At 40.5% G+C, this 26023-nt stretch overlaps 1 protein-coding gene across 2 annotated transcripts in view; it reads right to left on the minus strand.

Annotated features, from left to right (window-relative positions):
- Positions 1 to 24961, minus strand: part of COL6A5 (collagen type VI alpha 5 chain) — a 112630-nt gene extending 87669 nt beyond the window's left edge. For both annotated transcript variants that reach the window (XM_042956416.1, XM_042956415.1), the window contains exons 1-3: positions 24428 to 24961; positions 4221 to 4310; positions 2422 to 3024 (exon numbers count right to left, since the gene is read on the minus strand). In XM_042956416.1, the coding sequence (XP_042812350.1) occupies positions 2422 to 3024; positions 4221 to 4281 (664 nt within the window). In that variant the 5' untranslated portion in view covers positions 4282 to 4310; positions 24428 to 24961. The remainder of the gene's footprint in view (positions 1 to 2421; positions 3025 to 4220; positions 4311 to 24427) is intronic.
- Positions 24962 to 26023: the final 1062 nt, after the last annotated feature.

Below are 26023 nucleotides of genomic sequence, written 5' to 3' on the forward strand. Positions count from 1 at the left end.
TTCTCATAAATCTGCCAAGGTACCCGCATAGTTGGCTAAAACAAACTCCCAGCATGACCTACTCAGGTTAGTATTCACTTCCAAATAGTTATCGATACTAATAATAGTAAACTGTGTTCCAAATGCCATACAAGCCATCTCACCCATATCCAGGCAAGTACTATTATTCTCATCTTATAGGTAAGGAAACTGAAGCTCAGAGGTTAAATAACTTACCCAAGGCCCTTAGTAGGCAAGCCAGAGTTTGAAGTCTTACCCTTAACCTCTAATGGCAATGATAGCGTCCCATCAAGCAAAACCTTGCGGTTGCAAAACTCCGTGAAGTAAATTTGGAGGATAATCAGCACACAGAACCCTCTGAGAAGGTGGTAAAACCCCACTGTTCTGCAGAGCACAGACTATACAGCCTCCTACAGGGCTGAAGGATCTCCAAGGCCTCCAGAATGGAGGATCATAGGAGGGTTTCTTCTCTGAAAAAAAGAAGAACTTAAGTCATAAGATCTTGCTATTTCCCCAAGACAAGAGGAGTGAGAGATCAGGGGAGTGGAAGGAAAGGGATTCCCTGGTGTCCCAGGAGCAACACTAACTGTGGCAGAACCTTGTAAAACTCACTAAAATCTTGGCAGGACTCACTAAAACCCATTTCCTCCTCTTGGGCAGCGAGCTAGACCTGACTTCCCAGGCTCACTTGCAGTTAGGTGTGGCCATGGGACTAAGACCTGGATAATGAAACATGAGCAAAAATAAGCTGATCCCACAAGACCCTCCCATGAGTGATTTTCTCCTGCCCACCAGCTGTATAACAAGGCCCAGAGTGCCTTGGAAGGTCATATGCGAAGACCGAAGAGCCACCACTAACCCAAGTACCCGAATAGACGAAAAACAACTAGTCACCTTGGGCACTGGCCCTATAATGTTACAACGGAAATAAACTTCCTACTATTACCAGGAAAATCCATTTTGCTGGAAATCCTTCCTACCTGACTCTGGCAGGAGTCTGTCATTAGCACACTTACTGAGTGCCTCCCTGGAGCTGTGCACTGGCCGGTTCTGCCTGCTCATCAACACTGCAAGGGAAGCTTCCTATCTCATTTTACTCGTTCCTTCCTAATGCTGTCTGGGATCACCTGCCAAGTAAACGATGTGTATTCAAGAGCCTTCTGCTTTGAGGCCTTCACTGAAGACACAAATAAGGCATTTTTCACGTGAGACATTATAAGTCACAGGGTCATAAGTATTCCTCCTTTTGGCCTAGGGGGTCAAGAACGAAAGCAGATGAGAAGGAAGCCTTCTGCATTTCTGTGTGAAATGCAGGGATTTCCAGGAGCTGACAGGAATGCAGATGTGACCCCTGGTGGTTCTGGTGGATGGTTCTTAGAGAGAACCTAGAAACAGCACCCCCCAAGGGAAACCAGCTGTAATGATTGAAGTAAGGTGTGGCTGTCAAGCAGCTGTGCACACAACAATCAACATGGATGATGGATGGAGCCTTAGAGGAAGGCTCTGTGCTGCCACATGAGAAACTCTTAGTGGCTCTCAGAAAATTAGTTGCGGAGAATTTTATGTTGGGGGACATGACAGTGAAGATGTTAAATTATATAAGCAAGGGAACTGAGTCAGTTCAACTTGAGCTATTAGTTGGCCTTATTCATAGCCATAACCTTGTCCGAAATATTTCCAATATTCCTTCAATTCAAAGATTCAGTCTACCGTAAGGTATACTATTATTTATGGCAACACTCAGAAATTAAAAAAAAAAAAAAAGCATTACTGCAAGACACATCCTAATGTCAAAAATGTGAAAATGTGAAAATGTGAAAAAAAAAATGTGTGTTTTACATGTGGAAAATATAGGCACAAAATGACTGCATGACTGAGAGAAGGAACGAGTCAAGCTCCTGGATTTACCAGGCCCTGATACTCATTGGAGAGATTTTACTTGTAAGGAGAAAAAATAGTGCTGGAGGGGATAAGCCAACAGAGCAAATGTAGGGCTCAAGACACTACTCTACAACCGAGGGTATCCTGTTCTCTGCCTGGTCTCATTCTAAAGTTACTGCTCCCGTTTAGTGTCGCTGCGTTATTAGCTAACGGGCGTTTTCGGAATACTTACTATGTGCCTCACACTGTGCCAGGACTGCGAGGGCCAAGAGAACAGGCACAGAACTTACTTCTTTTTCTGGAAGAATTTCACTTTTTCAATCATTAAGAAATAGAATCGTGGAATACTAATAGAATACTAAGAATAGAAATCACTGTCGGGCACAGTGTAGGCCCAAAGAATACGGAGACAAATATACGTTCCCAGTTCTGCCCTCAAGGTGCCACCAGTTCATGGGAGGAGGGGACCAACCCAGAAACGAGTAATTATTCACTATGGGAAGTGCTTCTGTCATCATCCTCAACCCAGGGCTTCCTCACCTTTCACATCAGCGTCTGCCGCTCCGTCCCTGTACTGGGTCGCTTCCTTGATGATCTGCGTCATGTTTTGGGAAAACGCGCTCAGGTCCCTGACCGACCGAAGGTTGAAGTGAAACTGAGCCGTGGCCATGGCCTTCAGCTCCTCCTCAGAAGCTTCCTGCAGCCCCACGGAGATGATTCTCACCCCGTCTTCCCGCAGGGCCTTGGAGGCCTCTTCCACGTCGTCGTCCTCCGACGCCGCCGAAGCCAGGACCACCAGAATCGGGGGAAACTGCTTCTTGTCCCTCCCGCCGGCCGCTTCGGAGAAGAAGGTCCTGTGGGCCTCCCGGAGAGCGTTTCCTATCCGCGGGGAGCCGCCAATGAAGGCGAAGTTCTTCTTGAGGTGGTTCAGCATGGGGTTCCTGCTCTTGAAGGTGCTCAGCTGGAACTCACTGTGGAGCCGGTCGCTGTACTGAGCCAGGGCCACGCGGTACTTGTGGGCCTCGATGGGGAGACTGCTGATCATCTTGGTGATGAACGTTCTCACAAAGGGGAAGGACTTGGTTCCCAGGTGGTCAGAGCTGTCCACCAGAAACACGACATCTGCAAACTCAGGGCCTGGCTCTGTCAAAATAAAATCGCAACAAAGCTAAACAAGGTGATTGTTCAGCCTTTACATTTTAGACCCCAGGACTCATTTGAGACTATGTCCTAAGTTATGAGTGACTCAGCATCCCAAGGGAAGTGTCTTCTGGAGGTCAAGAAGCAGAAACTATACTGGTTTTTGTGAAAACATCAAACAAGAAGACTTTTAGTAGTTAAGCAGTAAGTCTTTTGTTTCTCAACTCCGTACCAGAAACATCTTTTTCTTTTTTGGTTGTGGAACCCCAAACTCTGATATTATACTAAAGAAAACCCCCAAAGTGGTCTGTGGACGAAGAGTAACTTTTATAAACCGTATCAAGTAAGCAGGTGTCTTGAGCTGGAGAGTTTAGGAGGGGGTGGGAGACAGGGATTGGGGGAGGGGCTTGATCAAGGGGAAGCAGGAGAAGAGCAACGCCAGATGTTTGCCTGATCTGAGAGGACTCCGGAGCATGTCGCTCTCTGAGGCGAGAGGGCCAGTCTGCTATATTCTCGTCTCGGTCAGTTATTGGCTGCAGACCATCCCCAGGAATTGCAGGGAAGGAGCAGAGTGCTACGGAGCCAATCTCCTTCGTGAGCTGACTCTAGGAAAGCTAAGAGCAATTCTCCTCAGAAAGCGGGCCATGTCTGTGAGCTGTTGCAGGCAATATTCACAGCAGCTGGGCCAGGAAAGGTGGGGGACGGGGTGCCAGCCTGATAAAGAGAGTTTGGGTCAGGGGAGGCGCCCCCAGTGTCTACTTAGGCAGTCATGGCCAACCACTTCCACGCTGGAAATTTGTGCTGTGCTAGTAAACGCCTAACAACTGCTCTTCAATAGTAACTCAGAAAATTGTCAGGAAATCCTAGGATGCAGACTGACCTACAAAACCAATGCACTGATTCTATGAGAGTCATAGAGACATGGAACACTGGGACCTAAGTAAATCACTGAATAATTAGAATTCTTCTAGCCAGGTGTAGCATAATTCATGCCTTTTACCCATGGCTCTCGGTCATCTTTGAGAGATTAAGTACGTTTGATATTACATACCTCCAGCTACAACTCAATGCCATCTACTTTGACTTTTTAGTGAATAAGCAAATAAACCCTTTGTTTCTATGTATTAAAATAAATGTTCGTGAGGACATAAAAATGCTTATTTTTCCTAAATGACAATAAACGTAGAATATACTGGTACCTGGACTCTGATCTGCCAGTGTTTCAGCCCAAAGGATTAACATAAGTAGTAGGATCTTCATTTTGTCGGTGATGACTTCTTGCTTTTATTCTGTAAGACATGTTATTTACAATATGAAAAATCTCATCGTAGAACAAGAAGTAACTACTGGCAAATCTGGATTAGAACACAAATCGCTGGGAGCAAGTACTTGTCAAGTAATGTCAGGTGTGATTAAAACACTCATTAAGCATGTGGAGTCGTTATTGAAAATAAAGAATGCTAACGTTTGCTGAGTCCTCATCGTGGCTTAGCTACTTTTCTCAGTGCTGTATGAGTATCATCTAATTTAATCTCCACAACAGTCCTAAGGGGAGGGACAAATACTATGACTAGGTGACAGATGAGGAAACAGGCACAGAGGGGCTTGGTAAATGGTAGATCCAGGATCCTAACCCAGACAAGGTGACGGCAGAGCTCAAGCTCTCAACCACCATATGCCTTATACGAAGCCTGTGTCCTCACAAATCACATATTCTTTACCCTCTATCTTTATGTCAACAATGACTATTATATATGTTCACAACTTGGCTGAAAAAAGCCAACGGCCACCCATGCCTGTTTCTTCACGAAACCCTTGTGAAAAGAGTTCTTTCATTTACAGAGATACTCAGCTTTAGAAATGATTTTAACCTCAGCATTTCTCTCCAGGAAGCTCACAATCAATCAGAAATCATGATTTCACAATCTTTTAGAAATTCTGCCAGTTCAGAGTTGTTCTTTACACTGATGAAAAGAGATCAAATGACCAATAGGCAAAAACAGAGCTGCCTTAAATGAGATACCAAAGGTATAAAGGCTGTTATTTTTTCTAGAGTTGACTTTCCCAGCAGTTCTTTTGAAATTGCTGACAATGAAGGAAGACTGAGAATCATTGGAAGCTAGATTTGAAAGAGAACTGATAAATCATTTAGACTAAACCTTTATTTTGCTAAGGATGGCCACTAACAAAGCTCCCTAGTAGTCAGTGGCTGAATCATGTCAACAATGACTTTTAAATCTATGTTCTTCATATTCTAAGATACCATATACTTTATTCATTAATTTTAGTATGGAGATATAATTTCCGTAAGATTTACCCTTTTAAAGGGTTCAATTCATTATGTTTTGGTGTATCACAGAATTTGTATCCATCATCACTAATTTCATAACATTTTCATGATCCCCCAAAAGAAATCCATGCAATTGGTGGTTACTCCCCATTCTCCCCTTCTCACTGACCCTGGGAAACACTGATCTACTTTCTTCTCTATAGATTTGCCTGTTCTGGACATTAATATAAGTGGAATCATATAATATATGGGCTTCTGTGTTTGGAAACTTTCATTTAACATGTTTTCAAGATTTACCTATATTGTGACATGTACCAGTGTTTCATTCTTTTTTATGGCTAATATTCTGTTGTGTGAACATACAACCTTTTAAAAATCCATTCTTCTGTTGACGGGTACTTGAATTGTTTCTACTTTTTGGCTATTGTGAATATTGCTGTTATGAACACTTGTGTACAAGTTTTTGTATGAATATATGTTTTCATTTCTTAAGGAGATACTTTGAATACATTCTTAGAAGTGGAATTTGGGGTGTTTTGGTAACTTTATGTTTAACGTTTTGAGAAACTGCCACACTATTTTCCAAAGTGGTTGCACCATTTTTCATTCCCACCAGCAATGAATAAAGGTTCCAGTATCTCTACATTCTCACCAACACTTGTTATTTTCTGTCTTTTTTTAATTATAGCCATTTTAATGGGTGTAAATGGGTATCTTACTGTGGTTTGATTTGCATTTCCCTAATGATGAATGATGTTTAGCATCTCTTCATTTACTTATTGATCATCGGTATATCTTCTTTAGAGAAATACCTATTCAAACACTTTGCCCATTTCTAACTTTTTTATTAGCGTGTTATAAGAGTTCAGTATATATACTGGATACTAGAGAGTTAACAGATACGTGATTTGCAAATATGTTCCTCCCATTCTGTGGGTTGTATTTTCATTTTCTTAAGGGTATCTTTAAGGCACAAGTAATTTTATTTTGTTTTATTTTATTTTTTAATGTTTATTTATTTTTGAAAGAGAGAGAAGACAGAGTGTGAGCAGGGAGGGGCAGAGAGAGGGAGACACAGAATCCAAAGCAGGTTTCAGGTTCTGAGCTATCAGCACAGAGCCTGACACGGGGCTTGAACTCACGGTCTGTGAGATCATGACCTGAGCTGAAGTCGGATGCTTAACTGACTGAGCCACCCAGTCGCCCCAAGGCACAAGTGATTTTAAAGTTAAGTCCAATTTATCTATTTTTGTTGTTGTTGTTGTTGCTAGTGCTTTTGGTGTCATAGCTAAATCACCATTACTACTCCACAGTCATTTACTCTCCACAGAAGATTTACTCTGATGTTTTCTTCTAAGAGTTTTATAGTTTTAGCTTTTACATGTAGGTCTTCAGTCCATTTTGAGTTAACTATATGTGGTATGAGGTAGGATACAATCCTATTCTTCTTTATGTAGATATTCAGTTGTCCTAGCACCACTTGTTAAAAGGACTTTTCTTTCACCATTGATTTGTCCTGACATGCATATCAAAAACAAATTTACGATAAGTATATGAGTTTAATTTTGACCTCTCAATTCCATTTCATTTATATGTCTATTCTTATGACAATACCACACAGTCTTGACTATTCTACCTTTGCAGGAAGTGTTGAAGTCAGGGAATTTAAGTCCGGTAACTTTGTTCATTTTCAAGGCTGTTGTGGCTGTTCTGGACCTCATGTATTTCTAAATGACTTTTAGGATCACCTTGTCAATTTATACAAAAATGGCAGCTAGAATTTTTATGGAGACTGAATTGAACATGTAGATAAATTTGTGCAACATTGTCATCTTAATGATGCTAAATCATTCAATCAATTAATATAGATTGTCTATGGAGAAGAGAATTTTTAACTCCTTACTCCATATTTTCAGTAATGTTCTTTAAGAATAGGAAATTATAAGAACTCAGGGACGAAAGGAAGGCCTCTCTAAAAAGCCATTGATGACCCAGGAGTCAAAATATGTCCAGACCATGTAAATATCCTTTCTCAGGTTACATCCTGAGTCACGCCTGCACTTGACTTAGTTGCCCTACTTGCCTCTGGTGCTAGAGCCTCAAAGAAGATATCCTAGGTGGCCATCCAGGTGCAGCTCCACCCCAGCCTATATCCCTTGGCTTGGCTCCACTCTAGAGTGGAGCCAGAGTAGAACTAATGGAACTAGAGGGGAGCCAGAGTAGAACTAATGGAACTAGAGGGGAGCCAGAGTAGAACTAATGGAACTAGAGGGGAGCCAGTCCTCTGCAGGTCTTGGCACCAAAACACTGGGGCAGCAGCAAGTGAGGTAAGGCGGGCATGTCTTACTCATTTATTCTTATTGTCTTTCTCTCCCTACTGTTGAGATGAAGTCGTAACAGAATGGGGATTTTTGTCTGTCTTGTTCATCATTATATCTCCAGCTCCGGGCACATGCTAGGCACTTAATAAAGACTATAAATAAATATTGTAACTTTGCACATACACCATTTCACAAGTATGTGCATATATCTATAGCTTAATTTTGTAGAGGTGGAATTACTCGGTCAAAGGTAAGTTTGAAGATTTTATGAATATTGCCCAACTGCTATCCATTGAGTATCCCAAATAATATTCCAATACTCACCCCTCAAACAGCATGTTCCATAATTTTCAGTTTATTGTCTTTTTTCCGAACAGAGATATAATTGACAAATTACATTGAGTAAGTTTAAGGTATACAACTGATTATTTGATACATGTATGCATTACAAAATGATTACCACATTAAGGTTAGTTAACAAATACATCATCTCACATACTTACCCTTGTATGCATGTGTGTTTGTGTAACTTAAGATCTACATTATTGACAAGTTTAAAGTATATAGTACAGTATTGTTAACTGTGGTAACCATGCTGCACCATACTTAATGTAACTGCAAATATAATCATCCCCCAAATTTATTCATCTTATAACTGGAAGTATGTATCCTTTGGCTGACTACCCTCACACACTCCTGCCCCTGTCCCCACAGAAAACTACTACTCTACTCTGCTTCTATAAATTTGGTTATTTTAGATTCCACGTATAAGTGAGGTTGTTCAACACTTGCATTCTCTGACTTATTTCATTTATCATAATGCCCTCAAGATTCATCCATGTTATTGCAAATAGGAGGATTTCCTTCTTTTGTGCCTAAATAATACTGTGTGTGTGTGTGTGTGTGTGTGTGTGTGTGTGTGTGTGTGTGACATTTCTTTATACATTTACATTATCAGTTACAGGTTGCTTTCATGTCTTGGATACTGTAAACAATGTTTCAATGAACATGAAGATGCAGGTATGTCTTGGAAACAGTGATTTCATTTCCTTGGGATATATACCTAGAGTGGCGTCATATAGTAATTCTTTTTTAATTTTTTGAGGAACCTCCACACTGTTTTCCATAGTGGCTGCACCAATTTACATTCCCGAAGTGCATAGAAGTTCTTTTTTCTCCACATTCTCACCAATATTTGTTATCTTTTGTCTTTTGGGTAATAGCCATTCTAACAAATGTGAGGTTGGTTTTGATTTGCATTTCCCTGATGATTAGTGATGCTGAGCACTTATCCATGCACCTGTTGGCCATTTGCATATCTTTTTTGGAAAAAAATGTCAATTCAGGTCCTTTGTCCTTTTGTAACTGAATCTTTGCAAGTTTGTTTTTTAGGAGACTATCGAGTTGTATGAGTACCTTGTATATTTTGGATATTAAATCCTTATCAGATAGGTTTGCAAATATTGTCTCCCATTCCATGGGTTGCCTTTTCATCTTGTTGATTATTACTTTTGCCATACAGAAAAGTTTTTTATTTGGATGTACCCCTGATTGTTATTTGTGCATTCATTGCCTGAGCTTTTGATGAAATATGAAAAAAAATCATTGCCAAGAACAGTGTCAAGGAGGTTATTCCCCTTTGCTATCTTCTAGAAGTTTTATGATTTGGGCTCTTATATTTTTAAGGCTTTAATCCATTTGGAGTTAATTTCTGTGAGTGGTGTAAGATAGAGGTCCAGCTTCTTTTGTACATGGATGTTCTGTTTTCCAATACCATTTTGTCTTCTTTAACAATGAATATTCTTGGCTCCCTTGTCATAAATCAATTGACCATATATGAATGAGTTTATTTCCAGAGTCTCTATTCTGTTCCATTGATCTATGGCTCTGTTTTTATGTCAGTATCATACTGTTTTGATTATTACAGCTTTCTAGTATGGTTTGAAATCAGGAAATAGAACACCTTCGGCTTTGTTCTTCTTTCTCAGGATCGCTTTGATTATTTGGGGTCTTTTGTTATTCCATATGAATTTTAGGATTTTTAATATTTCTGTGAAAAATGCCATTAGACTCTTGATAGAGATTGCATTAAATCTGTAGATGGCTTTGGGTAGTACCGATATCTTAACGATATTAACACTTCCTATCCACAGACACGGGTATCTTTCCATTTATTTGTGTCTTCTTCAGTTTCTTTCACTAACATCTTAAAGTTTCAGTGTACAGATCTTTCACTTCCTTGGTTAAATTTATTCCTAAATATTTTATAGCTTTTGATGCTATTCAAATGGGATTGTTTTTGTTTCTCTTTTCTTTTCCTGACAGTACACTGTTAGTGTATACAAATGCAATTGATTTTTTGTATGTTTATTTGTATACTGCACTTTACTGAATTAGTTCATTAGTTCTAAAAGTCTTTTGGTAGAGTCTTTAGCATTTTCCATATAGAAGATCATATCATAGGCAAACAAAGACAATTTTACTTCTTCTTTTCCGATTCGGATGTCTATATTTCTTTTTCTTGTCTGATTGCTCTGGCAATAGGACTCCTAGTACTGTCTATTGATTCACAAACTGCCCTTGAACACAGAGGGCAAGGAGAAACCAAAGAGGCAGGGCACTCCTGATTGGTAGGTGACAGGTTTAATAAGTAAAGGAAATTACTCATGAGACTTTTCTTGGGTGGCTACAAGATAAGTAGATCTCCACAGCTACCCACCAGAATCTTAAAAGTTTACACAGAGGTCTTAACTGGGTTCAGTCACATATATTGTCTAGATGGTCTCAACAACTTACTCTCTCGAGGCAATGTCTTTGGACAATTCCTACTATGGAAATGGTAGGTAGAGCATACGTACCAAGGACAGGGTAGGGGTGAGGAGATTTCAATTGCCGGGATCCAGCTTGAGGGTCAACTAGCAGTCATGTCCTCTTGATTACCTACTCTGACAATGTTGAATAGGATAATAACAGTGGGCCCCTTGTCTTGTTCCTGATCTTAGAGAAAAACCTTCAATCTTTCACCATTGAGCATGATACTTTATACTTGTCATATATGGCCTTTATTATGTTGAGGTATGTCCATTCTACCCAATTTGTCAAGAGGTTATTTATTTATTTTAATATTTATTTATTTTTGAGAGAGACACACAGAGTGCGAGCAGGAGAGGGGCAGAGAGAGAGAGGGAGACACAGAATCCAAAGCAGGCTCCAGGCTCCGAGCTGTCAGCACAGAGCCTGAAGCGGGGCTCAAACTCAAGAACCACGAGATCATGACCTGAGCCAGAGCCGGATGCTCAACCAGCTGAGCCACCCAGGCGCCCCAAGAGGTTTTTTTTTTTTTAAGTCAATAAAGGATGTTGAATTTTGTCAAATGCCTTTTCTGTAGCTATTGAAATGATCATAAGATTTTATTTTTCATTCTACTAACATGAGGTGTCACATTTATTGATCTGCATATGTTAAATCATCCTTGCATCCCAGGAATGAATCCCACTTGATCATGGCATATAATTTTTTTAATGTGATGTTGAATTTAGTTTGTAGTATTTTGTTAGGAATTTTGCACTTGTTGGGGGCATCTGGGTGGCTCAGTAGGTTAACTGTCTGACTTCGGCTCAGGTCATGGTCTCACAGTTTGTGGGTTTGTGTCCCACGTCAGGCTCTGTGCTGACAACTCGGAGCCTGGAGACGGCTTTGGATTTTGCATCTCCCTCTCTCTCTGCCCCTCCCCTGCTCTGTCTCTCTCTCTCAAATAAAATAAAAACATTAAAAAAATATTTTTGCACTTGTTGTGAAGAGTACCCGGTGTTATATGTAGGTACTGAATCACTAAATTGTACACCTGAAACTAACATTACACTGAATGTTAATTAACTGGAACTTAAATAAAAACTTTTTTAAAAAGAAAGAATTCTGCATATATATTCATCAGATACGTTGGCCTGTGGTTTTCTTTTCTTGTAGCATCTTGGCCTGGCTTTGCTTGGTATCAGGGTAATGCCAGCCTTGTAAAATGAGTTAGGGCGTGTTCCCTCCTCTTCAACTTTTCAGAAAAGTTTGAGAGTTCTTCTCTATTTGGTTCAATTCACCACTGAAGCCATCTGGTCCTCCACTTTTCTGGGTGGCGAGGGGTTTGATTATTGATTCAATATCCTTACCTACTGGTCTATTTGCTATTTCTTCCTGATTCAGTCTTGGTACGTTTTTTGTTTCTAGAAACTTACCCGTCTCTCCTAGGTTATCCAATTGTTGGCATAGCTACTCACAGTATCTCTTGCGACCCTTTATATTTCTGTGGTATTATTTGTAATATCTCCTCTTTTATTTATAATTTCACTTATAATTTCATTATTTGAGTCTTCTCTCTTTTTTTCTTGGTGAGTCTAGCTCAACCCTTGTCAATTTTGTTGCTCTCTCCCAAGAATCAACTCCTATTTTTGTTAATCTTTTCTATTGTTTTCCCATTCTCTATTTCATTTATTTCTGCTCCAATCTTTACTGTTTTAACTTCTAACTTTCTGCTAACTTTGGGCTAGGTTTTTCTTCTTTGTCTAGTTCCTGAGAAGCAAAGTTAGGCTCTTTGAGAGCGTTCTCTTTTCTTAATGTATGCACTGTTAGTACTAAATTTTCCCCCTTAGAATTGCTTTGCTACATCTCAGAAGTTTGGGCATGTCGTATTCCCATTTTTGTAGAGCCACTGGCTGGGCTCTATAATCACCTTTGGCCCAGCAAGTTCACAGGCTGTGTTCCCGGGCAGGGCAGTGTTGATGTTCGGACTCCGTGATTGAGCAGTGCTGTGGGGCCAGGCTCTGCTATTGGTCTCGGTCTGGTGGAGTCTCAGGCTGTGCTCTGTGACTGGATGGTGCCACTGGCTGGACTCTGTGTTTAGGTGTGGCCACAGTCTGGGCTGTGTTAAAACCAAGGACAGATGGAGCCTAGGCTTAAAGTTTCTCTGAGCAAACAGAACCAGTTTAGCAGCGCAGGCAAGGCTCAATTTAGCTTATTTTGGGAGGCTAACTTGACTTGGGATCATTTCTTGCTTGTGCCTCTAGAAATGAGAAGCAGACTTCAACTGTTTCTTAAAATTTATATGAGGTAACCACTGAAAATTGTAACAGCGTAAGCAATCACCGTGAAGAATAAACAATCACTGCTTTCTCACAACATAAGCTACCTTCTAACAATATCCCCCTGAGACCCATTCCATGTTCTGGTTTGAGTGCCCCCTGCTTGTAAGCTGTTTGCAAATGCTCTCGTCGTGGTGTGCACACACTTACATTTTTACTAATTACCACTTCAGTGATTCATTGGTTTTACAGCGGCTATTTTGAACTTCTGACATTTCATGGAGTTAGAAGTGGAATCCGTGAAAGACCACCACCAACTCCATTGCCAGTGAGCAACCAAGTGCTGGTACCCACAGAGCCCACTGAGTCCATGGCTTTCTCCCCAACCCTGGAGCTTGAGGGTAAGTCTCTCCTGGATCTGAGCTCCACTCTGCATTCCGAGTTCTCGAACTGTATTGTGCACACTTGTCTTCTGTTTCTGTTTTTGTCTGTTGATGGGTAAATCACCTATCCTGTTCAAAATCAGGGAAAACAATGTGATTCTAGATGTTTTAGAACAGTTGTTGGAAAACAGAGCCCCTTGGAATTCAGGAAATCCAAATGGAATATAAGATTCCACCTGGTCCTTGGACCAGGATCTTGTGCCTTTCTGGCAAAATGGGTGAACTTTGTAATAATTTAGAATCACAGTGGCCATTCTGGGGAATCTTTGTTTTAGGTAGGTCCATCATAAGTGGCACCCTTAAAAGAGAGGATCCCAAAGGTCACAGAGACAATGGAATTCGTTCTTTGGTATGCAGAGGCTTCTCAAAGACAAAATGACTTCAAAAATAGTTCTGAAAGGGTCCCTGCAACATACAAATAAAATCTCTTTAGTAAAAAAAACTTTGACCATCTGAGTGGCCAACCTTACTTAACTTGGTCCATCTACCAGAAACACCATTTGGATTCAACTATTTGTTAAAAAAAATTTTTTTTAATGTTTATTTATTTTTGAGAGACAGAACACGAGCAGGGGAGGAACAGAGAGAGAAGGAGACACAGAATCTGAAGCAGGCTCCAGGCTCTGAGCTGTCAGCACAGAGCCTGATGGGGGGGCTCAAACTCATAAACAGCAAGAGCATGACCTGAGCCAAAGTCAGGTGCTTAACCAACTGAGCCCCCCAGGCACCCCCAAATTTGACTATTCTTTTGAGTGCTGTGCCTGAGACACAGCTAAACTTTTTTTTTTTTATGGCTGAACTTTTTAAAATAAAAGTTATAAGATCTCTGTGTCTATCTGTATGTTATGTATGTATACTACGGATATGGGATATTTTTCTATCTCCAAGAGGTATTGCCAAAATTAATTTGAAAAGAGCTCTATTTAATTGGCTGGCTCAAAGAAAGTTAAACACTCAAATAAACTAAGTACACTCTCAGAAACACAGAAACTAACCAAAATGTTTTTCAAGTTCACATGATCTGGGATAATCTTCGATAAATAAAAGCTAATTTAAATTTGTTGTTTTAATAAAATGAGGCATTTCTTCAAAATTTGTCAATAAGCAAAAGAATTTAAGATGATGGTAATTTTGAGATCTAATCCAAGCACACTTGTTAAAAGCAAGTAATTTAAATACATATATAATAAGATCAAAGTTCATACTAAGTTAAACCAAATAGTGGATATTCACTGAATATCTAAATCATTCCCAAATAGGAAAAACACTAAATGTTAAACATAAGTTTACCTACTTTTGGCTTCTTAATTTTTATAGAGAGACAAAAAAAATTGGGGGTCTATTAATAAACATGTTTTATGCCACACTGAAAAAACATGTACTATGAGAAAGAATATCCTTCTAACAATTTTAAAATGTGCTTATAAATTGGCTAATGCTAATATACAGTTCACAGTTGTGTGCTCCCTAGTTTTCACCAGAAAGCAACACAAACTGTCCAGCGGTTGAAAAAGTTGGAGGAAGAGCTGAGAATACAAAATGAACCAAAGAGAAATTGTCAGAACACTTAGAGTAACAGGCGTGAGTGAACTATGCCAAGCGTGTGCATTGGTGCTGAGAGAAGGCAGGCAAAAAGCAAGCACCCCTTTGGAAGGTGAGAGGCAGTGGAACACCCGTGAGAGCTTTCACCTAAAGTACGAGGATTTACTGTAACTTCTTGTCTTACCAGCTGTGGTCACAGACCACTGGTGAATTATGATTAAAATTTATTGAAACAGAAGATATACATACTATCCATATCTACCCATACAGATAGGTGGATAATATATATCTCCATTTTCTCCATAATTTTTAGATTTTAATTTATTTATAAATTTATTTAGATGTAATTTATTTAATTTATTTATATTTTAATTTATTTATTAATTTATTTAATTAATTTATTTTATATATGAATAAAAGAGAATAATTTCAGGGGCACCTGGGTGGCTCAGTCAGTTAAGTGTCCAACTTTGGCTCAGGTCATGATCTCGCAGTTTGTGGGTTCAAGCCCCGTGTCAGGCTGTGCTGACAGCTCAGAATCTGGAGCCCGCTTCGGATTCTGTATCTCCCTCTCTATGACCCTCCCCTGCTCACACTCTGTCTCTCTGTCTCTGTCTTTCTCTCTCAAAAATAAACAAAACGGTGACACCCGGAAGATGGCGGCGTAGGAGGACACTGGGCTCACCGCGCGTCCTGCTGATCACTTAGATTCCACCTACACCTGCCTAAAGAACCCAGAAAACCGCCAGAGGATTAGCAGAACGGAGTCTCCGGAGCCAAGCGCAGACGAGAGGCCCACGGAAGAGGGTAGGAAGGGCTGCGAGGCGGTGCGCGCTCCACAGACTGGCGGGAGGGAGCCGGGGCGGAGGGGCGGCTCGCCGGCCAAGCGGAGCCCCCGAGTCTGGCCGGCAAAAGCGGAGGGGCCGGACAGACTGTGTTCCGACAGCAAGAGCGACTTAGCGTCTGGGAGGCCATAAGTTAACAGCTCTGCTCAGAAAGCGGGAAGCCTGGAGGACAAAGGGAGGGAGAGCTGCTGAGCCCCCGGACGACAGAGCTCAGTTTGGCGGGGAACAAAGGCGCTCGCCAGCGCCATCTCCCCCGCCCATCCCCCAGCCAAAATCCCAAAGAGAACCAGTTCCTGCCAGGGAACTTGCTCGCTCCGCGCAAACACCCAACTCTGTGCTTCTGCGGAGCCAAACCTCCGGCAGTGGATCTGACTCCCTCCCGCTGCCACAGGGCCCCTCCTGAAGTGGATCACCTAAGGAGAAGCGAGCTAAGCCTGCCCCTCCTGCCCCCGTGCACCTTGCCTACCCACCCCAACTAATATGCCAGATCCCCAGCAACACAAGCCTGGCAGTGTGCAAGTAGCCCAGACGGGCCACGCCACCCCACAGTGAATCCCGCCCCTAGGAGAGGGGAAGAGAAGGCACACACCAGTCTGACTGTGGCCCCAGCGGTGGGCTGGGGGCAGACATCAGGTCGGACTGCGGCCCCGCCCACCAACTCCAGTTATACACCACAGCACAGGGGAAGTGCCCTGCAGGTCCTCACCACTCCAGGGACTATCCAAAATGACCAAACGGAAGAATTCCCCTCAGAAGAATCTCCAGGAAATAACAACAGCTAATGAACTGATCAAAAAGGATTTAAATAATATAACAGAAAGTGAATTTAGAATAATAGTCATAAAATTAATCGCTGGGCTTGAAAACAGTATACAGGACAGCAGAGAATCTCTTGCCACAGAGATCAAGGGACTAAGGACCAGTCACGAGGAGCTGAAAAACGCTTTAAACGAAATGCAAAACAAAATGGAAACCACGACGGCTCGGCTTGAAGAGGCAGAGGAGAGAATAGGCGAACTAGAAGATAAAGTTATGGAGAAAGAGGAAGCTGAAAGAAAGAGAGATAAAAAAATCCAGGAATATGAGGGGAAAATTAGAGAACTAAGTGATACACTAAAAAAAAATAATATACGCATAATTGGTATCCCAGAGGAGGAAGAGAGAGGGAAAGGTGCTGAAGGTGTGCTTGAAGAAATCATAGCTGAGAACTTCCCTGAACTGGGGAAGGAAAAAGGCATTGAAATCCAAGAGGCACAGAGAACTCCCTTCAGACGTAACTTGAATCGATCTTCTGCACGACATATCATAGTGAAACTGGCAAAATACAAGGATAAAGAGAAAATTCTGAAAGCAGCAAGGGATAAACGTGCCCTCACATATAAAGGGAGACCTATAAGACTCGTGACTGATCTCTCCTTTGAAACTTGGCAGGCCAGAAAGGCTTGGCACGATATCTACAGTGTGCTAAACAGAAAAAATATGCAGCCGAGAATCCTTTATCCAGCAAGTCTGTCATTTAGAATAGAAGGAGAGATAAAGGTCTTCCCAAACAAACAAAAACTGAAGGAATTTGTCACCACGAAACCAGCCCTACAAGAGATCCTAAGGGGGATCCTGTGAGACAAAGTACCAGAGACATCGCTACAAGCATAAAACATACAGACATCACAATGACTCTAAACCCGTATCTTTCTATAATAACACTGAATGTAAATGGATTAAATGCGCCAACTAAAAGACATAGGGTATCAGAATGGATAAAAAAACAAGACCCATCTATTTGCTGTCTACAAGAGACTCATTTTAGATCTGAGGACACCTTTAGATTGAGAGTGAGGGGATGGAGAACTATTTATCATGCTCCTGGAAGCCAAAAGAAAGCTGGAGTAGCCATACTTATATCAGACAAACTAGACTTTAAATTAAAGGCTGTAACAAGAGATGAAGAAGGGCATTATATAATAATCACAGGGTCTATCCATCAGGAAGAGCTAACTATTATAAATGTCTATGCACCAAATACCGGAGCCCCCAGATATATAAAACAATTACTCATAAACATAAGCAACCTTATTGATAAGAATGTGGTCATTGCAGGGGACTTTAACACCCCACTTACAGAAATGGATAGATCATCTAGACACACAGTCAATAAAGAAACAAGGGCCCTGAATGATACATTGGATCAGATGGACTTGACAGATATATTTAGAACTCTGCATCCCAAAGCAACAGAATATACTTTCTTCTCGAGTGCACATGGAACATTCTCCAAGATAGATCATATACTGGGTCACAAAACAGCCCTTCATAAGTTTACAAGAATTGAAATTATACCATGCATACTTTCAGACCACAATGCTATGAAGCTTGAAATCAACCACAGGAAAAAGTCTGGAAAACCTCCAAAAGCATGGAGGTTAAAGAACACCCTACTAACGAATGAGTGGGTCAACCAGGCAATTAGAGAAGAAATTAAAAAATATATGGAAACAAACGAAAATGAAAATACAACAATCCAAACGCTTTGGGACGCAGCGAAGGCAGTCCTGAGAGGAAAATACATTGCAATCCAGGCCTATCTCAAGAAACAAGAAAAATCCCCAATACAAAATCTAACAGCACACCTAAAGGAAATAGAAGCAGAACAGCAAAGGCAGCCTAAACCCAGCAGAAGAAGAGAAATAATAAAGATCAGAGCAGAAATAAACAATATAGAATCTAAAAAAACGGTAGAGCAGATCAACGAAACCAAGAGTTGGTTTTTTGAAAAAATAAAGAAAATTGACAAACCTCTAGCCAGGCTTCTCAAAAAGAAAAGGGAGATGACCCAAATAGATAAAATCATGAATGAAAATGGAATTATTGCAACCAATCCCTCAGAGATACAAACAATTATCAGGGAATACTATGAAAAATTATATGCCAACAAATTGGACAACCTGGAAGAAATGGACAAATTCCTAAACACCCACACTCTTCCAAAACTCAATCAGGAGGAAATAGAAAGCTTGAACAGACCCATAACCAGCGAAGAAATTGAATCGGTGATCAAAAATCGCCCAACAAATAAGAGTCCGGGACCAGATGGCTTCCCAGGGGAGTTCTACCAGACGTTTAAAGCAGAGATAATACCTGTCCTTCTCAAGCTATTCCAAGAAATAGAAAGGGAAGGAAAACTTCCAGACTCATTCTATGAAGCCAGTATTACTTTGATTCCTAAACCAGACAGAGACCCAGTAAAAAAAGAGAACTACAGGCCAATATCTCTGATGAATATGGATGCAAAAATTCTCAAAAAGATACTAGCAAATCGAATTCAACAGCATATAAAAAGAATTATTCACCATGATCAAGTGGGATTCATTCCTGGGATGCAGGGCTGGTTCAACATTCGCAAATCGATCAACGTGATACATCACATTAACAAAAAAAAAGAGAAGAACCATATGATCCTGTCAATCGATGCAGAAAAGGCCTTTGACAAAATCCAGCACCGTTTCTTAATAAAAACCCTTGAGAAAGTCGGGATAGAAGGAACATACTTAAAGATCATAAAGGCCATTTATGAAAAGCCCACAGCTAACATCATCCTCAACGGGGAAAAACTGAGAGCTTTTTCCCTGAGATCAGGAACACGACAGGGATGCCCACTCTCACCGCTGTTGTTTAACATAGTGCTGGAAGTTCTAGCATCAGCAATCAGACAACAAAAGGAAATCAAAGGCATCAAAATTGGCAAAGATGAAGTCAAGCTTTCGCTTTTTGCAGATGACATGATATTATACATGGAAAATCCGATAGACTCCACCAAAAGTCTGCTAGAACTGATACATGAATTCAGCAAAGTTGCAGGATACAAAATCAATGTGCAGAAATCAGTTGCATTCTTATACACTAACAATGAAGCAACAGAAAGACAAATGAAGAAACTGATCCCATTCACAATTGCACCAAGAAGCATAAAATACCTAGGAATAAATCTAACCAAAGATGTAAAAGATCTGTATGCTGAAAACTATAGAAAGCTTATGCAGGTAATTGAAGAAGATATAAAGAAATGGAAAGACATTCCCTGCTCATGGATTGGAAGAATAAATATTGTCAAAATGTCAATACTACCCAAAGCTATCTACACATTCAATGCAATCCCAATCAAAATTGCACCAGCATTCTTCTTGAAACTAGAACAAGCAATCCTAAAATTCATATGGAACCACAAAAGGCCCCGAATAGCCAAAGTCATTTTGAAGAAGAAGACCAAAGCAGGAGGCATCACAATCCCAAACTTTAGCCTCTACTACAAAGCTGTAATCATCAAGACAGCATGGTATTGGCATAAAAACAGACACATAGACCAATGGAATAGAATAGAAACCCCAGAACTAGACCCACAAACGTATGGCCAACTCATCTTTGACAAACCAGGAAAGAACATCCAATGGAAAAAAGACAGTCTCTTTAACAAATGGTGCTGGGAGAACTGGACAGCAACATGCAGAAGGTTGAAACTAGACCACTTTCTCACACCATTCACAAAAATAAACTCAAAATGGATAAAGGACCTGAATGTAAGACAGGAAACCATCAAAACCTTAGAGGAGAAAGCAGGAAAAGACTTCTCTGACCTCAGCCGTAGCAATCTCTTACTCGGCACATCCCCAAAGGCAAGGGAATTAAAAGCAAAAGTGAATTACTGGGACCTTATGAAGATAAAAAGCTTCTGCACAGCAAAGGAAACAACCAACGAAACTAAAAGGCAACCAACGGAATGGGAAAAGATATTTGCAAATGACACATCGGACAAAGGGCTAGTATCCAAAATCTATAAAGAGCTCATCAAACTCCACACCCGAAAAACAAATAACCCAGTGAAGAAATGGGCAGAAAACATGAATAGACACTTCTCTAAAGAAGACATCCGGATGGCCAACAGGCACATGAAAAGATGTTCAACGTCGCTCCTTATCAGGGAAATACAAATCAAAACCACACTCAGATACCACCTCACGCCAGTCAGAGTGGCCAAAATGAACAAATCAGGAGACTATAGATGCTGGAGAGGATGTGGAGAAACAGGAACCCTCTTGCACTGTTGGTGGGAATGCAAATTGGTGCAGCCGCTCTGGAAAGCAGTGTGGAGGTTCCTCAGAAAATTAAAAATAGACCTACCCTATGACCCAGCAATAGCACTGCTAGGAATTTATCCAAGGGATACAGGAGTACTGATGCATAGGGGCACTTGTACCCCAATGTTTATAGCAGCACTCTCAACAATAGCCAAATTATGGAAAGAGCCTAAATGTCCATCAACTGATGAATGGATAAAGAAATTGTGGTTTATATACACAATGGAATACTACGTGGCAATGAGAAAAAATGAAATATGGCCTTTTGTAGCAACATGGATGGAACTGGAGAGTGTGATGCTAAGTGAAATAAGCCATACAGAGAAAGACAGATACCATATGGTTTCACTCTTATGTGGATCCTGAGAAACGTAACAGAAACCCATGGGGGAGGGGAAGGAAAAAAAAAAAAAGAGGTTAGAGTGGGAGAGAGCCAAAGCATAAGAGACTGTTAAAAACTGAGAACAAACTGAAGGTTGATGGGGGGTGGGAGGGAGGGCAGGGTGGGTGATGGGTATTGAGGAGGGCACCTTTTGGGATGAGCACTGGGTGTTGTATGGAAACCAATTTGACAGTAAATTTCATATATTAAAAAATAAATAAATAAATAAATAAATAAATAAACAAAACATTAAAAAAAATAAAAAAATAAATACAAATTAAAAAAGAGTAATTTCATAAAATGCAAAATAGAGTACATACATGGCATATACTGAAAATAGAAAATATGTGCCGGTTTATTAAACTTTTATTCCAGTTACATATATGGTTTTATATATGTACGTGTGTGATGGACCATAACATACACCGTATTTCTTGCTGTGCAATGATCCAACATGGTAAAAGCCCCGGCTCTTATAAAACAGTAAACTGAGCAATGAGAGGGTCTGTGCAACCAGCTGAGGCTGATACCAGAACAACCAACATTCCTGTGTTGCACACACACAGTGGTGACTCCCCAAGGCCAGGCAGTGATCACCGTGTGACGGCTTCTCTTTTCCGGTTTGTTGTCACTTACCAAACTTTGTCTCCATTTCTTATAACTACTTGCAAGACTGGGAATTCTGCTCATGGCTTTCCAGATATTTACAGCTCCACCATCAGTTTAGAAGTTGTTGACTCATTCTTTAAATCTTTTTCTTTTAAAAAAATTTTTTTAAGGTTTATTCATTTTTCAGACTGAGACAAAGCGTGAGTGGGGGAGGGGCAGAGAGAGAGGGAGACACAGAATCCAAAGCAGGCTCCAGGCTCTGAGCTGTCAGCACAGAGCCCGACTCAGGGCTCGAACTCACGAACTGTGAGATCATGACCTGAGCCAAAGCCAAGACGCTTAACTGACTAAGCCACTCAGGTGCCGCATCTCTAAATCTTTATTTTGCCTATTCAACATAGAGCAACCTTCTTCAGCAGCAACGTGGGGACCCTGTTGCCCCTGCCTGTTCTATCATTCCCAATCTAACAAAGCACTGTCAGGGCGAGTCAACAGACATGAGTGAATCTCATACTGTAATTTCCAAAAGGAATATGGTTTATTTTAACTGTTTTATATAGGAGTTAATACTCTTTTAACATAGCATATAGGCAATTATGCTGTCCTGTGAGAGCAAATCTGTAACTTTTCTAACAACTGCCTTGCATGCTTTTCTAGATAAGCTTTGTAAGCTTTGAAATTGAGAAAATAATATTTGAACTAATAACGCTGAAATCATCAGCAGAAGAAAAGAGGTTTGGAGGTGCCTGGCTGGCTAAGTTGGTGGAGTATGCAACTCTTGGCCTTGGGGTCATGAGTTCAAGCCCCACAGTGGGAACAGAGCTTACTTAAATAAAGAAAAATAAAAGAAAAAAAACTAAAAAAAAAAAAGAAAACAGGTTTGGGGGAGAATTGGGTTTATTTTTATTTTTGTTTTTGTTTTTTTATAAAACATAGAAATAATAGGATGGAAAAAATGACTGTATATGAAAAGGAGAATGCATGTTTTCCATAAAACAAGGTTATAAGGAACAGAGATGCATTTTTGGTAAGCGGAATAAAAGAAAGTAACTTTATCCTAAAGTAAAATGATTGTTGCCGAATAAGAAGCGAAAAGAACAAAACCTCTATAGATATAGAAAGCTGTAGCAGGTTTGTGGAAAAGGAATCTTGAGAAAGGAATTTTATGTGTGGTCAAGCTAAGATTAGAATGGATTTATTTAAGTTAAAGAGAAAAAAAGAAAAAAATGAATGTCAAAAGTATACTGGTGCAAAATTAGAATTTTGTTTTCTTTCTGTGAAAAGGACAGAGTTGTCTTAGATTTTGGTCTGTGAACACAGATTTTTCTTTACTACAAATGTATTCTGCATAAAAAACAAAGATTCCATGTTTCATCTTTATCAGGTCTTTGAACTTTCTAAGAAAACCAAATCTTCTCTAATAAAAGAGCTAAGTTGTTTATTTTTTTAAACAACTATGTAACTTTTGCATCTGTTAAATTTCACGGAAAGCATTGTCAAATAAGAAGTGAGTCTAGGGGTGCCTGGATGGCTCAGTAGATTAAGCCTCCGATTTCAGCACGGGTCATGGTCTCATAGTTTGTGGGTCTGAGCCCCTGTGTCGGGCTCTGTGCTGACAGCCCAAAGCCTGCAGCCTGACTCAGATTCTGTGTCTCCCTCTCTCTGCCTCCCCCACCCCCTCGCTTGCGCGCTCTCTCTCTCTCTCTCTCTCTCAAAAATAAATAAACATTAAAAAAATGATACTAAACTTTCTTTAGGAAATATTTTCATGGTAGTCATTCATATAAATGTTCCAGAAATTATATGGAGTTCCTGGGAATCTGATTTGTGTCAATATGGGGTTATGAGGCATAATTCTAGCTACTGTCTTAAAATTTGATATAGCCCAAATAACCAAATTTTTCCTGTCAATTACATTATAATGAACTCTTATCTGATCTTTAACCATGGCCATTTTAAAGTCTTTGGTCATTTATAGTTACTGTTTTAATCTGAGGCTTTTATATATATGTTTCATCTTCAAAGAAATTCATAGAAAAGAACTCTAGAATGCAAGTTTCTGATAACTATAAGATCATAATACTGAACTGGGTAAGAATTTCTAAAACTTTGATGGAAAACAGATGAATATTTAAAACTGCTAACGTAAGATCAAGATCCACAAGAATTATTACAGAAAACTAAATGAACTAATGAGGATGATTATAATTTTTATGACTTCATTTAAACATAGCTGGTTCTTTAATGTTTTGTTTTCCAGATGTAAAAGAGCCTATGTGGTGGGGTGCCTGGGTGGGTCAGTCATTTAAGTGTCCGACTCTTGATTTTGGCGCAGGTCATGATCTCATGGTAGTGAGATCCAGCCATACTGAGTATAGCACCTGCTTGGGATTTTGTCCCTCCCTCTCCCTCTGCTCCTCCCTTGCTTGTGTGCCCTCTCACTCTCAAAAAAAAAAAATTAAAATTAAAACTAATTTTTTGTAATAAATAAAATATAAAAGAACCTATATGGTCAACGACTATTCTTACTGCACTTACATAAATAATCAAGCCAAGTTTATTACAACTAGATTTAATTTACAAACAAATCAGTTTTGCTATTGTTATCTTTGATAGAAATGGAAATGATTATGCAGGAAAAAATTATATTTCAGTAATATACCTTCACAGATATAAGATTCGAACACTGTTCATTGTCTTTGAAGATTGTTTTCTACCTGAAAATGTCCTGTATTCTAACTTCCTCCAACAGGTGGCTCAAATTCTCTAAACTTACATTTTCCATTTCCTCCCGCTATTTTGACTTGCAATCACTGCGAAACTAAAGCTGCACTTTTTCCAAAGCCATGCCGGCCAAAGCTGGACAACTTGATATAAACTTCGGAGACCTCACCACAACTCAGTGTGTGAACAGTTCTCGGCCTGTTGCTATGGGGCCACTTGGTGACCTTTCCATTCATGCTGCCAACCAGGAAAATCTGTCTGATTGCCACTGCTCGCCTTCCTTCATCTGAAGATGCTCAGAACCCCACATCTAGAAATCTTCCCAACTCAGAACGCTGAATTTCTAATTTGCTCAAACTATTAACCTTTGGTTTCCTTTCATTTCCGCAGAAATGCCTCTCATTAAAATACCTGATTGCTCGCATCATAGAGGCCTCATTGTGAGGTGAGAGGCCACCTGCAACAGCGCCTCCTGAAATACGACGTCCTGAAGTTCACCCTGTCCTACCTGATCATGAGGATGTGTGTTATGCGAATACATCCTGTTATGCCTGTGTAAATGACTTTTGGAAAAATTGTACATTCACTTAGAAAGGTAAAACCTGAATGTGATTAAAACCCATTTGATTTATTTTATTGGTTAAATCTTGGCTCCTGGGAATCTGTGCTCCGGGGAATTTTTCCATCCTTGGCTGTTCTCTCTACAATCACCATATTGACCTCTCAAGTGCATTGTATATTCTTGAAGGTTCTAAACGCTTGTCGGCAGCCACTTATATGCCAAATGGTATCTGTCAGCATCAGACGACTGGATGAAATTAACAATAACCACACGGATGATGAAGAAGTGATTACAGGGCCCTCCGGCCTGATGACCCGACTAATGGAAACAGTGAATGTGGGATTCTTCGGCCTGACTACATCAACAGCGATAACTGAGAATAACCCTATAATGATTGGCCGGTCACACTCCCAGCCTGCTTGCTGAGAGAAAGCCTGAACAGAGGGAATCGTTAAAATCAAGGATGGATGGAGATGAGCCTTGAAGGTTCCCTGAGCAGACAGAACCAATTTCGTCATGCAGGCAAAGTGTAGTTTAGCTTATTTTGCCAGGCAAACTTGACCGGGATCACTTCTGGCTTGTGCCTCTAGAAATGAGAAGCAAACTTCAACTGTTTCTTGAAACTGATATGAAGTAACCAGAGAAAACTGTGATATCGTAACCAGTTACCGAGAGGAATAAACAGTCACTGCTTTATCACTCTATAAGCTGCCTTCTAACAATCCACCCCTGAGGCTCATTCCATGTTCTGGTTTGAGCGCTCCCGGTTCGCCAGCTCTGTGCACCAGAATTTTTACTAATTACTACTTCAGTGATTCACTGGTTTTAGCTTGGCTATTTTAAACCTTTGACAGCTTCACAGTCAGACAAAGCTCTGCTCTGCAATCAGACAGGGCACAGGCTGTACCTCAAAGGTGTGGGGGATGCGGGCTGGGCTCTGCACTCAGGCAGCCCGCTGGCTGGGCTCCACGATTGGGTGACATTGCTGCCCAGGCTCTCGACTTGGGCAGGGCCTCCCACTGGATCTTGCAGTTGGGTGGGCTGGAGATTGTGTTTTGAGGTTGGGCGGGGTCACCGTCCAGGAGC

This window comes from Panthera tigris, chromosome C2, assembly GCF_018350195.1.
Source record: "Panthera tigris isolate Pti1 chromosome C2, P.tigris_Pti1_mat1.1, whole genome shotgun sequence".
In the NCBI taxonomy this organism is placed as follows: Eukaryota; Metazoa; Chordata; class Mammalia; order Carnivora; family Felidae; genus Panthera; species Panthera tigris.